Below are 14,160 nucleotides of genomic sequence, written 5' to 3'. Positions count from 1 at the left end.
CGTCTAGAAGTATCATCAGGAAAACATTACAACCTGTTTTAAAACTGAAGGTAACTTGCTGTCTAGTTACAAACATAACACCAACGTCAACCTACTGTATTTTTGAGGGACTCAAAAGAGGTTTTAATAAACCAAACCCCAGAACATAAAAAGAGCAGAGGGTTCTGGATGACAGAAAATCACAAACATGAGGAAGAAATGGAGATTATCTATTGATAAAGATTTTGAAGTTAATTAATAGTATTCATATATTAACAGCTTAATGGATATATTTATTAAATTATCTTGTAGATAAATACATAAAAATGATACTCAATTCATAGATTAATAAATAGAATTGTTGTAAATAATTGGATTTTCTGTATAAAGGAAAATTGCACTAGAATTACACATATGTTAATTTACTTTGCTGGCAATTGGGTTGACAGGCAAAATGGGCTATGGAGATGGAACAGATAGAAGAGTGGTCCCTTCCCAGATGTAGTTAAGGCACATTAGAAAGATTTTAATGTAATTTTTTGTGTTGAAATGTTCCATGGATTAATAGAAATACCTGTTTTCCAGCATATCAGTTTGTAACTTTTTTTAAGCACAAAATTCACAATCTTTCATACACATTAAAAATTAAATTTGGTGTTCAGTTTTAGGCAGATTAAAGCAACTAGTTTTTAACTTAGAAAATGAACCATTGCTTGCACTATCTAATGCAGGAGAGGCTGGTGGAAGCTGCTGTAGAAAGTGTATATGGGACCAGCAATAATATCAATAGACTGGTGCAAAACTACTACCAGCAAGTAGGAAAAATCACAGAAGGCTATGAAAGGAAAAAACTTCAGCAACTGAAATCGTTACAAGGTATGTATGATATTAAACAACTGTAAGATAATACTTGTTTTTTAATAGATAAATTCATTTTCTTATTGCTATAAAGATCTAATAAAGATAACAGAAATATATTATTGAAATCAAGCAACAAAGTAAAATGAATGTGTAGGTCCATTTCCATCTTTGAGGAAAAAGTAGTAGAGCTATTATCATCAGTAATTTCTTGAATTGCATGCAGGGTGTTGTCACTCAAAGTTTTGTATAACCACACATAGAATAATGACTTAGTGTCAGAGATTATAGTTTAACCATGAATTCAAATTCACCAAGCTAACATCAGAGATACTAACACTGTCACAACCACCAGTAATTGATTTTCTGGTGCTCTAAAGCTTAATACAGGAGGATTTAGAATGTTGACATTTGTACAAATCTTAGGTTGTACATCCAACCTCTACCATGAACACGGTTCAATTTACTATATTTATATATGAAAATAAAATGAATTAATGGATTAAATACTGATAGAGTAAGAGGGTATATGATGGGAGTCTACAAGTTGGATCTTTCTCCTTTAAGGCAGGAGACCCGTGTCTACAGTCAGACACATTGCTCCCATGTTAGAAAACGTAAGCATCATTAGCAGACAGTCTGTTTTAAGGAGGAGATTCTTATATTTATCCCTTTTTTGACTCAATGAAATGTTGTTCTCTCTGCAATAGAGAAGATTCATGGGAGGATCAGCAAAAAGTCAATCGTTCCTATCCTGGAATGACGTATGAACTTCTACATTATTTCTTAACTGTCAACCATGAGCCTCTCACAGGTTGTGAAACTGCTGATGAGGTTTATGAACTCCTGGATCCCACAGAAACCACCACACACAGGCACTTTTTCTTGAAATTATTTCTAATTGTTCAGTTCCTTCAGGACAGGAAAAAAAAGCAAGCTGTGATTATTGATTTCTTCTGTAAACACTCTCCCCTCCCCTGGATGAAGGCTGTTGGCATTAAATGAAGATAGCAAGTTAGGAGAATGGCAATAGCATCTAAGGCTAAGTCTTTGAGAAACATGGAGTGGATAAATAAAAGCTGTTTTCAACATGCAATTTTAAATAAATTTGATTCTTTCACCACAAAAGAGATTTTTTGAAGAGAAACAGGCCTATCCACTCAAGGCTTGGGTCTGGAGATAAGGCATACTTTGTTAGGAAAGATTTGTGAGCCCCAGTTAGTAGATAGCTATGCTTACTGTTTACAGGAGAACCTGTTTGTTTTGCATGTGTTTTACAATGCCCTGTTGTGGACCTTGAAGCCTTTAACATTGGAAGCTGAAGTAAAAGGATTAGGCAAAATGTGTGCAGGGATTTTTGATCTGTGTTGTAGACATTGGCAGCCAACAAGACAGCCAGTTACTCAAGTTCTTACGAAGTCTCTCTAAAGACTTCTTTGGCCCTGATTTAGCCAACTACAAACAGAGTCTAAAATCCCTTCGATTTGGGTTGCTTTAAGCAGGAATTTCAACAGAATCTTATTCCAGAACACTCCTCTGACGTGAACTGAGCTGATCCGATATCATTACATACTTGAATGTTTTGCTTCATTGGCATTTTGGTATTGCTGTCTACTGGTTTCCCAAATAGCCTGTGAGACCTGGAATACCAGTCACTAGAGCCACAGTCAGCCTGGTAATTGCTCTTTTAGATCATTTCTTTCTCCTACTGTTTGTGTGGATATATTGTTGTTTCAGTGCTTTGATGCTCCATGAACTATGAGAAAGAAAATTAAGTGTGTAAGCAGCTACTAAAGGAGCACATTTTCTTTTCAACTGAGGAAAAATAAAATCCTTTCTTGCTGCAGTGTAAGCCTACAGGCATGAGGGAAGATGAGAGAATTTACGTTGGTAATAAAAGCAGGCATGTTTTAGATTTGGGTGGCCAGAGAGAAACCAAGCTGAAACTGAAAGGTCGAATGAACTGGTACAATAAAAAAAAATACTGCAAACATATATGTGCATACTCTAAAGTGTCTCAGTTTTTCTGTAACAGCTCCTTCAACTCCTTCTGCTTTGTTGTTAGCTTTTGTATTAAGAGTGAGCAGTGGGTCTAATGAGGGTCTCTGATGTTTAGTTCACATAAGTCCTTTTTTTACCCTGATTCCAATTTTGTGATGCAGACTGCATGTTTTTCTCATTTCAGCTGTTGTATGGCCCCCAGAAGCACTTAAATTTCTCCCTGTGATTCTTAACAGCCTGAAGTGCTGCCCCTGGGCACAACCAGACCCTCTATGCCCTGCCTTCCAGCAAGGAGGCAGGGCACATGTTTCTTAATTTTTAGAAGGGCCTGATCTGTATGTGATCTTCAAGCACATTTACCACAATGAGAGAGCGATTTCCCTCACCAAATACACTGTCAACCTCAGAGGTGCCTGCCATCCTCTCCCAGCATTCAGAAAAAGTTGGATGCCCCCCATATAAATGTTAAATACCTTAATTTGTTACATACCCATCCATCTCTCTTCTGTATTTTAGAAAAAAACAGGTCCACAGCAGTAGGTGTGAGGAAATGGGTTGTATGTGGCAGATTACTACCAGGCAGTACTTTGAAGATAAGACTCAGGACCCTGCTCAGCAGATAAACACCAAGCAGAACTACCAAAATTACTTCACCTTCAAATAAGGGGAAGCATAGTGAAGTTAGGCATTCCCAGGACTAAGTGGCCTCAGAGCTCAGGGGTTTTTTGTTTGGCAGTTTTCATTTAGGTATTTCAATTTTTGCTTAAGGCATCGTGGTGTTTTCATAAAATGTCTCCTTTGAATTCTGTGTTAATCAATCACTTAGTGGGAGAAACAGATAAGAATAATAAGAATTCACTGGCATTACCATCACATCTGAACAATGCACAACTTATTGTCTGATGTTTCAGCAAATCACAGTGGCAGAGCAAGTGTATGTAAGAAGTACTTGAGATCTCTAAGGAGCAGTGACTTTGGAAGGACTGCCTAGAACAGGGATTATTTTTTGTTGATGAAAGGCATAAATTGTCAGGTTGCCAGAACTCAAAGCAGGGTTTGTAGTTTTGAGCAGAATATTTTACAAAACCATTATTTCAGCAGAAAGAAGTGAAAAGAACAGACTTAGAAAGAAAGAAGAGAATGAACACACATTGAAAGAAGAACAGACCAAAGGCATCCTGAACATATCATCCGCAGTCCACCAAAGGTAAGAGCAGGCAGAAACACTACTGACTCAGTTTAAATGCTTTGACTTTTTGCAGATATATATAAATGTCTAGTTGAATAAATGTTCTGGCTTTGTATTTTATATTTTGTCCTTGATGGAGAAGAAATATTTGTTGCCAAATTTTGCACTACTCTTTGATCTCAGAGAATTACTTTTTGATGCTCATTAATTACAGACTGAAGAACTATATAAAGACAGTTTGAAAAGAGAGAATGAAAAGCAAAGCCAAAACACGTGCCAAATTATTAAAAAAAAAAAAAAAAGATAATATAAATGTAGGATGGGAGCTGATTGTATCCAATTCATTACATTTCATTGTTTCTGCTTTAAAAATCAAGAATATATATTAATTTGCTGTTGAGTAAATATACCGTAATGAAGATAGCATTTTTGAAACATAAATAATATCTAAATGGTAAAATTTCATTGAATGCCTTTGGACAGTTAAGATTACTTGCACAAAATTTAGGCTTGAGTGCCACAAATGTTAAATAAAAATCATGTTTAATACATTATTTATTTTTTGAAATTTAGACTCTAGACAAAAAGCACTGACTATCCAAAGGAATAAGTTGACATAAAAAGCTGTATTATATAAGTTTGAAGGACTTTCAAAATGACATGCACATGAAGTATTTTTGTAATCCTTTTATTTTCTTTACTCTTGGCTTATTATCCAAAATAACATAGCCTGTGCAATTTTATCATTGTAAAGAGGTTCATTCTTTTTTAGACATTCTGCTACTTCTACATTGACAGAAATTATTGCCCACTTTCTGTTTTTCATCCTTGTTTGAATTAGTATAGAAGTAGATTCATCTAACAAAGGGCTTCGGAAAAGATCCGTTAAGTATTCGTTATCAAGTTCATGGTTTATTCTGACATACAGATTCACTTTTAGCTGTTGTCTCAATTTTTTTCTCCCATAACCTATTCTTAAAATAAAGTACAATTAAATTGGGCTTCATGCAAACAGTAAAAATGTAACAATTTTTTATGCAAGCTGGTCTCATAACTATTAGTCAGTGATCAAACTCAGTTTCCTGTTGCCATTCTGATTTCTTTTAGGGTCAAATCCCAGTCATGCATTAAGTCAGTAACAAAATTTCTATTAATTATCTAACTCCTATTAAACTCAGAAGAATTTTTTATTTGCTTTTGCCCTTGATGGAAGGTTATAAGTGTGAGTTCAAAGAACAAATTTTGAAAGCTAACCTTCTGTGAGCATTGACCATTACAATAGCAACTGCAGTATGTGTAAATGTCAGAAATGTTTTGTGTTATCTCCTTCCCTGAGGAATGCGATGGTGATTGACAGTTTTGCTTCAAGGTAGATCAGACAAGAGAACAGAAGAATTACAGATTCAGCAAAGTTGCAGCCATTCAGTTTCTACTGTATTAATATTAATCTTTAACCAGCAAAATAAAACAAGCAATGAGTATAGTTGTCAGTGCTCGTAACACCAGGTTTCAGATTATCATGTTTCTGGCTCAGTGTCAGCTTGGTACTGAAGAGACCTGAATGAGATGCCTAATTCTTAATCCGTTATCCTCACACCTGGTCTTCTAACAGCTTGTCTCTTTGGCAAGCAGATAGGAAAACTGACTTGATTCACTGCAGAAAACATACAAGGGTTTTGAAAGCAAACTTCAAAATTAAAGCTGAACTCGAGCTCCCAAAGTCCAGGCATGGATGACCCAAACTGCTGTACCCTTAGAAAGGAGCTTGTGGTGCAAGCAGGTTATTCAAATAAGTAAAGCTAATTAAAAATCTACAGCAAAATTATTTGTCCTAGCAAAGACTGGATGGGCTGATACTGCTACTGAGCCTTTGTCGCTACAAAACCTTCTAAATGCCATTCACCAATATTGTATTCCTCCCTTGAACTGAACAACAAAGGTACTTTAAAATTTCCCTTTACCAGGATGATGCTGCAGCAAAAGAAGGTTCTGAGTCAGTTTGAACTGCACCAGCAGATTCGTCTGGAGTCTCTGAAACAGAAGCTGCTGGGATTGCATCACCTAGAAACAGAGCTGGAGAATCAGCTGAGGGTAAATCAGGATAAAATGATTCACAGATCTGAACCAGTCAATGGCAAAACATCTGTTGTTTTGACTCTTACTGTTTGACAGATTGTACAGATTGTAAGGGTCTCTTCACTGGCCCAGTTGAAATTAATGCTAAGATTCACTACTGTTTTCACCCCTGAAGCTATGGCTCAGACCCCAGCAACACATGCAGACAGTTAACAGTTTGAAACCATATACTACAAAGAGAACCTGGGACTTGGGTGGGGGCATTATATTCTTTATCTTATTTTTTGATGGTTTTGCATCATTTCTATTGCGAGTACAGACTCACATTTTGGTTACTTGAATGTCTCTGTCTAATCAGATGGAAACTGTTCAACCTCCTTATTAGTACATCAATGTGCTTGAGTTCACAGCCACAACAAGGAGGATCAGGCCCAAATGCCAGGTAGTCGCAAACAGCCAGGTTGCACAGCACATCTCCTATTCTTCATCACATACATGCTCTCAGCATATTTGAGTTAAGTACTGTTAATGGGAAGCTGTATTTTGTTGTGCTCACTGAATCCCTTTCCAGGAGAAAACATCCCCAGTGTGTTCACACTGTTTCATGTGCTTCTGCAATGACATATCCTTTTTTTTTTTTTGTCATGGCATGTGTCATGGCATAACATAACATGGCATTTTGTCGTGGCATAACATAACCAGAATCAAAATGTTTTGTGTTAACTGACTGCTGCTTTATCCTTGCATGCAGAATGCAGAGCAGGACTTTGTTACTGAGTTGGCTGCACTGGCCCGGATTCCAGTCACTGTGAAGAAGCAGCCTTCCAAAAGGAGCAAGCCAGCAGGTCGGTATGATCCTGGATTGTCTTAAAGACGAATCATTCCATTTAATCGGTTCAAACTGCAATATGACAAGATACAGTTTTAGGAGAGATTTTTTTTTTTTCATCAGTGCCATGTCCCTAATAAATGAGGGAATTGGGGTGTAGAAAAATAAAGTGACCTTCCAAGGTCATCTGGGTTGCCTGTAGCTTAACCACAAGTAAACGTCTCTGTTGCTGACTCCAAACCTGTCCTTTAGCCAACAGACCACATTTTGTCCATTGAGGTAAGGCTTTGCCTTGCTCAATCTCAAATTATTTTTCATGTCTTTATAATGTTCTTCAGAAAGGTCTTTGTTCACCTTGATCACTAGGTTTCTGGGAGGACAGCAGGACTGAATCACCCAGCTTTCATTCTCTTGGTAGAATGGAAGAATCAGCCATCCCACACACATACTCAAAAGTAAAATCTTACTGAATCAGGAAGATTGAAATATTTATATGAATTTGTTGCAGGTTTAACAGATTAGACTATTTTATTATTCAAGAGATACTTAGGGACAAATTGTCAGAATAGCAGTTATGTTCCCTGATGCGTATTTGGAATGGGGTGTACACACTCTCATCCTTTGAGCCATGAAATCATCCTGTCATTATCAAAATGAGACATTTTGCATTACACCTGAAAGATGCTGAAAGGTGAGATAAGTGTCTGAAAGGGAAAAGCAGCTCACTCACCTGGACAATTTTGAATCTCTTTCCCTAGTCAGTTTTTTCTCAAGCGTGCAGAGCTGTTTGTCCTGGTATGCACAGTGACCAGAGGGATACATGTGAAAGCTTGGCTCAGGACACTAAAAGCAGTGACTTTTTAATGTACCAGTGTACTGATTCAAATCACATAAAATGATGTAGTGACTGTACCTCTGTTTGCTAGTGGTAAGGAGCCATTTCCAATTACTTGCTAAGAAAATATAAGATAGTGCTGTCAGTGGTTACACCTTGCAGAAACTTACATCAGGGTGCAGCAAATTTGAAAGTTGAAGTCCACTCTGTGAGAACTTACACTCAAAAAACAATATTCTAGTGATTTCCTTGTCATAATTTATATGTATAAAGTGCTACTGTGCTAGAAATCAGTGTTTTGTTTTGTTTTGCTTTAAATTAATCAAAACCAAACAAGCTCTAATATCGGTTATTTATTTATTTATTTGTTAATCCACATATCTTTGGTAATTCAGGGGAAAAAACAAAAAGAAGGAGCATTCACTCTCCAGAATTGGAAGACAAAGATGATTATTGTGAAAATATTCAAGAGCCCCCTGGACTGAAGTCCAGTTTATGCAGGTACAGTAGAGACTATAAAAAAGGGCTTTAAAAAAAACTGTTTACACAAAGCAGTAAAATATCTACTTCACAAGCAGGTATGCCAATCAAAACTAAAATATAACACCTACACTAGCTGATCTTCTTCCTTAACATTTATTTCTCACATGTACTTGACCTTTTTTTCCCATATTGTTTTTTAAATGTTGGAAAATCATCTGAGTTTGCTTGTCTGTATTGTTTTGTATTTTATAAATAACTTCTGAAGTAGAGAAATGAGAAATACTGTTTCCAAATTTCCTTTAATTAGATTTTTAAAAACCTGAGTCACAGACAGCATAAATCAGCACAGACAATTGAATCCAGTGGAACTAGGCTGACTTGTAGCAACCAAAATATGGCCTGTGGTATTTACGCTTTCAACTACCACCTTTATTTCATGAACAAAGGAAAGCGCCAGTCTTTGGCTGATGAGGGTAGCAGTTCTAACAATGGTTTTCTTGATAGATGTTTCAGTTGGCTTATGCTGGGGTGCTAACTAGAGGAGAAGAAATGGCTACAAACCTGAAAGATGCCAGCTGATTACTACAGGCAGATCAAACCAGCCAGCTGGTCACTGGGGCTTGATATATTGAGCAGAGAAAATCCTGTTGACAGGCAAAGCAAACAGTTGGTTCTCAGGAGCCACAGGCCTTTGGGGAAAAGTATTTATCCCCTGAGTGACCTCAGCCTGGGACTGACTTTAGGAGATGGCTCCTTTCCCTGATGGCATCAACCCTTTTCACACACTCCTTTCCCACAGCCAACAAGGGATACATGTGTAGGGAACAGGGGCACAAGAAAGGAACATTTATCTTTATGCAACTTTGTTCTGGCAGACTAAACAGAGGCAGCTGAAACCAGTGAGTGCAGAAGTTATAGTCATATAGCAAGTGCCTTTCTTCTCATATCAAAATGAATTTAGTTTAAGACGGAATTGTAGCCTTTGAAAAACTTGGTCTACAATTTTGTTTTATTGTTTATTTCTTTCAGAGAGAAGTTACAGAGGTCACATAAAGAGGAGGCTGAACCAAGGAAAAACTCAAAGATGTTAAAAAAAAAAGGGAACAGGTAGTAAAAGTATTTCTATGAGCTGTCTGAACACAGAGTACCAAAGCATTCTTCTGGGAGATCTCAGCAGCTATAAATACTTACTGAGCTGGTTTACTGAGGAACAATGAAGAACATCAATAATAACCGAGAAATCTTCTTTAGCTACAGACCGAGACTCAAAACCCCATGTTTGTTTCGCTGTTAATGAAACATTCGCACTTGATGTTGGCGAGGGGGAACAAAGAAGGCTTTAAACTCTTCCAGATCGTGTGGGGAACATGAGAGGAAGATAGTTTTAGATTAGGAATATACCTGAGGAAAGTGCAGAACAGATAGATACGCACTAGACCGAATGAGGTTATGATATCTCAGGAAGGTTTCATTTTAATATTGATGTACCATTTGCTTTTGAGCCTTAAATGTTGTAGATCTGGTCTTAGTATTTTGTGATTGCTGCTTTAGATTTAAAAAAAAAAGAAAAAAAAATTTAAAGAATACTTAAAGAGATTTGAGACTTTATTGGTACATCGAAAGATTAAGTTTGGTTTCTCCTTTGTTATATTTTAATGTTTCCAAGGTTAGTTTTTTTTGTTTTTTTTTTTGTTTTTTTGTTTTTTTGTTTTTTTTTTTTTTTAATTTGTAAAAATATTTTGTAAATCTATTTCCTTGTGTTTGTCTCAGAATTCAAATTATTATTTTTCTGGAAAGAGTGAGACAAAACTGGCTGTTTGATTTTTTTATATTTCACTTTCTATTCTTTGATAAATAAACTCTTTTGTTTTCAGCATACTTTGTTGTGCTCTTTATGTTTCTTATCAGAATTCTTGTTATGCAAAGCAGCTAATTCTCACTGGCTCTACAGTGCACCTGTATTGTGTAATAAATAGCCTCACTTACGCAATCTTATAGCTTTCATGAAATGAAAATTTTCTGTCTTTTTTAAATGAAAATATATTTTGCTAACTAAAAGGCCATCCTTTGGCACTTGTAAAATCCTGCATCAGTTATGCAGTTTACCTCAGATAAAAGTGCCGCCACACAAATGACTTTACTAGGCATGTTAGGCACAATTGTTAAATGGTTAATTTTCACTTCAATCATTGTCAAAACCACTTTTTTTTTCTAAATTGTACCATTTCAAGCATTAGATTCTGCTGTTTCAGCAAGCGCTCTCCATGGTCTCTCTGCCTTACCGAAGGAGACATTTTATTGCCTGTCTGCTGTGCTTTTTTCAAAAGGATGCAGCCTATTTCCCTCTATTTGAACATCTTAATTCTACAGTGGACTCTATACAGATAGCGAGAAGACAGCTTTTCATAATAGAGGTGATTATGTCTAAAGATGCTGTTACAAACCATGCAGTGGTTTGAAACAGTCAGGATGCAGCAGTTTTCCTGGATGCACTGTGTGATTCACTTAACTAGGCAGGGCTTATATGGCTTTTTCTGTCTTCAAAATGCTCAGCTTATCCCAAAAGCAGGGCAGCAGTGCCCTCTCTTGGACATCTAGCAAGCTTCCTTTCCCTTGCTGTTGGACATCACCAGAGGAGCAGGGAAGGGTCACTGGGCTCAGGCAGCAGGTACCAGCTCTTCCCACAGCCCCTCGAGGTGGGACCCCTTCTGCCACCTTCCCCATGCCACTGGGTCTGCCCTGCAGGCACCTCCCTGCCCTCTCATCTCTCTGGGATCAAATGTCTACAAACAGCCATTTCTCCCATTCTCTCTCAATCACCTTCACTTCACAACACAGAACTGCTGCTCTTGTCCCTGTCACTAACTGCACAGTCTTCCTGCATTACTTCCAGATTCACTGTCCTGCTTAAATTAAAAGCCTGTACAGATTTCATGCATAGTGTGGCACTCATAATTCCGTGCCAGTGATGCAGGTATTGAACAAGAACACTCATCAGAATTTCATTGGCCTAAGAAACAAGTGTAGTAAATGCCAAGTAAATCTCACAACAGTTCTCTGTATTACGTTATTCATCCTTAACCACTGCATCAGTCGGTATCTGTATCATGATGCCAAAAACCTCTATCCCATCTTATGATCAGTCATTACAGAGGGATTTTATTTTTTATTTTTTAATCTTACCCCTCAGTTAAGTTTAACTCCGTGTGACAGCTTATTTCCAAGACAACACAGAATAATACTGAGCCAAAGATTTTTCCTGATGTTGTGAAATACTTTATCACCAGCCAAACAGGCACATTGCAATGGTCAAGTTTTAGCACAGAAGTTCCAATTACTTACTGTTTAGGAAAAATATATATATATATATATATATATATATATATATTTGGCAAGAACAGGTTATTCAAGGGAGGGTGCAGAATATCCATCTGTGCAGAGTTTCAGCACTCAGCAGTACAAGATCCTGAATGACCTGTTTTAACTCGGAAATTAGCCCTGCTTGGAGTAGGAGGCTGGACTAGCTGACCTCCAGGTACCTTCTTCAACCGAATTCTTTCCATGACTCTAATATTCCTTCATACTGATCTGTTGCTTATTTCTTTAGTGCTTTTTTTTTTTTTTTTTTTTTTCCTCTCTCTTTTTTTAATCTTTCTTGTGTCTTAAGGGACCAGAGAAATAGCTTTTGAGCCAGGAACTGTGCCTAGACTCCCTGGGACATTGCTAAGCAGTTTTACCAGCTGAGAGCAATCTCCAGGAACCCCCACTACGGGATGTCAAAAAATGGAGATCCCTAGGCACCCGTCACAGCCCAAAACACCTTTATAACAGAAAGCTGTAAAGCACTATCTTTTAGTTTATTCAGGAGAGACTCACAAGGTGCTTTGATCATGATTTACAGATACATACAACAAATAATGCAGAAATTTAAGGAAAAAAAAACAGGTCTGTTTTTCTTAACATCTAGGCTAGCAACTATAACAACAGCTTACAATTGTGCTGAACCTCATTCACAACTTTATGACAACAGAATATCTAAAATTCTAAGTGTGGTGTTGAGAGTCACTGAGTGTGCTGTATGTCATCAACAAGCAAAACAGCCCATCACAGTGGTCACAGCTCTAGAAAAAGCTGGTAGAGCTTAAAGATTTTTAAATCAGTGTATATAACTATATAAAGTTACCTTTGCATCTCCCTGTGCTAGAAAAATACAGAATATGCAGGCAGGGAGCAGAAGGACAAGGTGCTGAAACCTAACTGTTTTACCCATATCACTGCAAATACTTTGTGTTACTCAAAGAAACAGTATGATACTTTGAGTATGATACTCAGAGAAACAGCATCCACAACTCAGCATTTTTACTGCATTGGAAGACATTATTCCCTCTCCTGTACAGAATTTATTCTTAATTGAATACCACTTACTGTCATCACTGAAATACAGCTGGAAAGCATGTGCAAAGTTCACCAAAATCAAGATGGAAAACTGTTCTCAAATCTGTTTGTTGTGATCACTGAGATTTAATACTGAACAAGTCTAAATGGCAAGAACTAACTGGTGTCAAGTAAATAATTTGAGAGTAATGGCAGATTCAAAAGGAAGCACTTAGAACATTAAGCTGTACAAATCCTTGCTCTAGGAAGCCATAAATGCCAAGATTTTACATGGGTTTTAAAGGTGCCTTAGCAAATTCATGGCAAAACAATCCACTGAGAGCTACGGAGGGGAGCAATGCTACTGCTTCTTAAAGGATATATTCAGAGGATTGGAATTGTAAGTTTCCTCTTTCTTAAGCTTACATTGTTTCTAATGGAACCCAGAGTACATGGTCATCTGATCTGTCCACCCTGTGGTTTTAATTCTTAAGGAAGAATTCTTAATGAAGAACAGTGTATTGCTAGCAAGAAATACTTATCAGCTGGGACATGTCAGTTTTGGAACAGCCTTAGCATCATCATTAACAGACTTTGTCAAGGAGGTGCAGGACAAGGTCAGACCAGTGGAGAGCTTCCTGAGTGATAGTTTGGACAAGCTTGCTTTACAGTTTGCCTGCTACCAGAGTAATGCAGTTATGTTTAAATCTTAGTGTTTTTAACAAAGATAGTCCTCAAACTGGATCACAGGGACTAACTTTAAGGGGGTCTGCAAACGTCAATGGGGAAGAACTAGTTTTAAATTATTAGGGCTATTTCCACTATTAAAATGTTATAGCCCTGCTATAATTGTTTAGAAGTTTGACAATTCAAAAGCCATGAAAATGACTTTTCAAACTACAAGTAGAAAGCAGGGAGGTAACAACTGCTCCCACCCACATGCTAACAGATTGAACATTGCCCAGATGGGTGCTCCTACAAGAGAGCAAATTCCAGAATAGTTTCCTGCTCTGCAAATGTATTCAGGATCACAAACTAATTCACTGTTTATTTATTATGATTTTATTATTTAGGGATAGCTTAACGATGCAGCAGCAGGGACATTGCTGTGAAATAGGCCTTGGGGTAGGAAGGGAGGCACCACTTACCTTGTTCAAAACCCCATTGTTGCCAGCTCTCTGGTGCTGCATCACAGTAGGTGTCCAGATGAGGTATCCATCCTTCACCTTACCATGCTGGTGACCATGCAGTAAGCCCCCTGTGCTCAAACGTAAAAGAAGAGGTCTTTGATTCACACCCAGGTAGTAGTTCTTGTCCAGAGTGGTGAGACCCAGGCACAGCACAGGATCCACGGGCTTAATGCGGGCTGTCCCCAAGCAGTGGCACAGGAGTGTGGTCAGGCTGCAAGGGCTTCCAAACACCATGAGCACGCTGGCACATTTCTCCTCAGAGAAATCACAACAGAGTTACACTGACCTCACAGGCACAGTCTTGTCATGCAGAACCACTGAGCCACGAATCACCTTACAAACACAT

At 37.7% G+C, this 14,160-nt stretch overlaps 1 protein-coding gene across 1 annotated transcript in view; it reads left to right on the top strand.

Moving 5' to 3' along the window:
* EVC (EvC ciliary complex subunit 1) overlaps positions 1-10,128 on the top strand; it is a 54,513-nt gene extending 44,385 nt beyond the window's left edge. The window contains 7 exon segments of the mRNA XM_084516454.1: positions 711-855; positions 3,937-4,045; positions 5,992-6,118; positions 6,855-6,948; positions 8,163-8,268; positions 9,280-9,326; positions 9,329-10,128. Of these exon segments, the coding sequence (XP_084372580.1) occupies positions 711-855; positions 3,937-4,045; positions 5,992-6,118; positions 6,855-6,948; positions 8,163-8,268; positions 9,280-9,326; positions 9,329-9,378 (678 nt within the window). The 3' untranslated portion in view covers positions 9,379-10,128.
* The last annotated feature ends 4,032 nt before the right edge of the window (positions 10,129-14,160 follow it).

Source organism: Aythya ferina (assembly GCF_964211825.1).
Source record: "Aythya ferina genome assembly, chromosome: 4".
In the NCBI taxonomy this organism is placed as follows: domain Eukaryota; kingdom Metazoa; phylum Chordata; class Aves; order Anseriformes; family Anatidae; genus Aythya; species Aythya ferina.
This window is presented reverse-complemented; position numbering and strand designations above follow the sequence as displayed.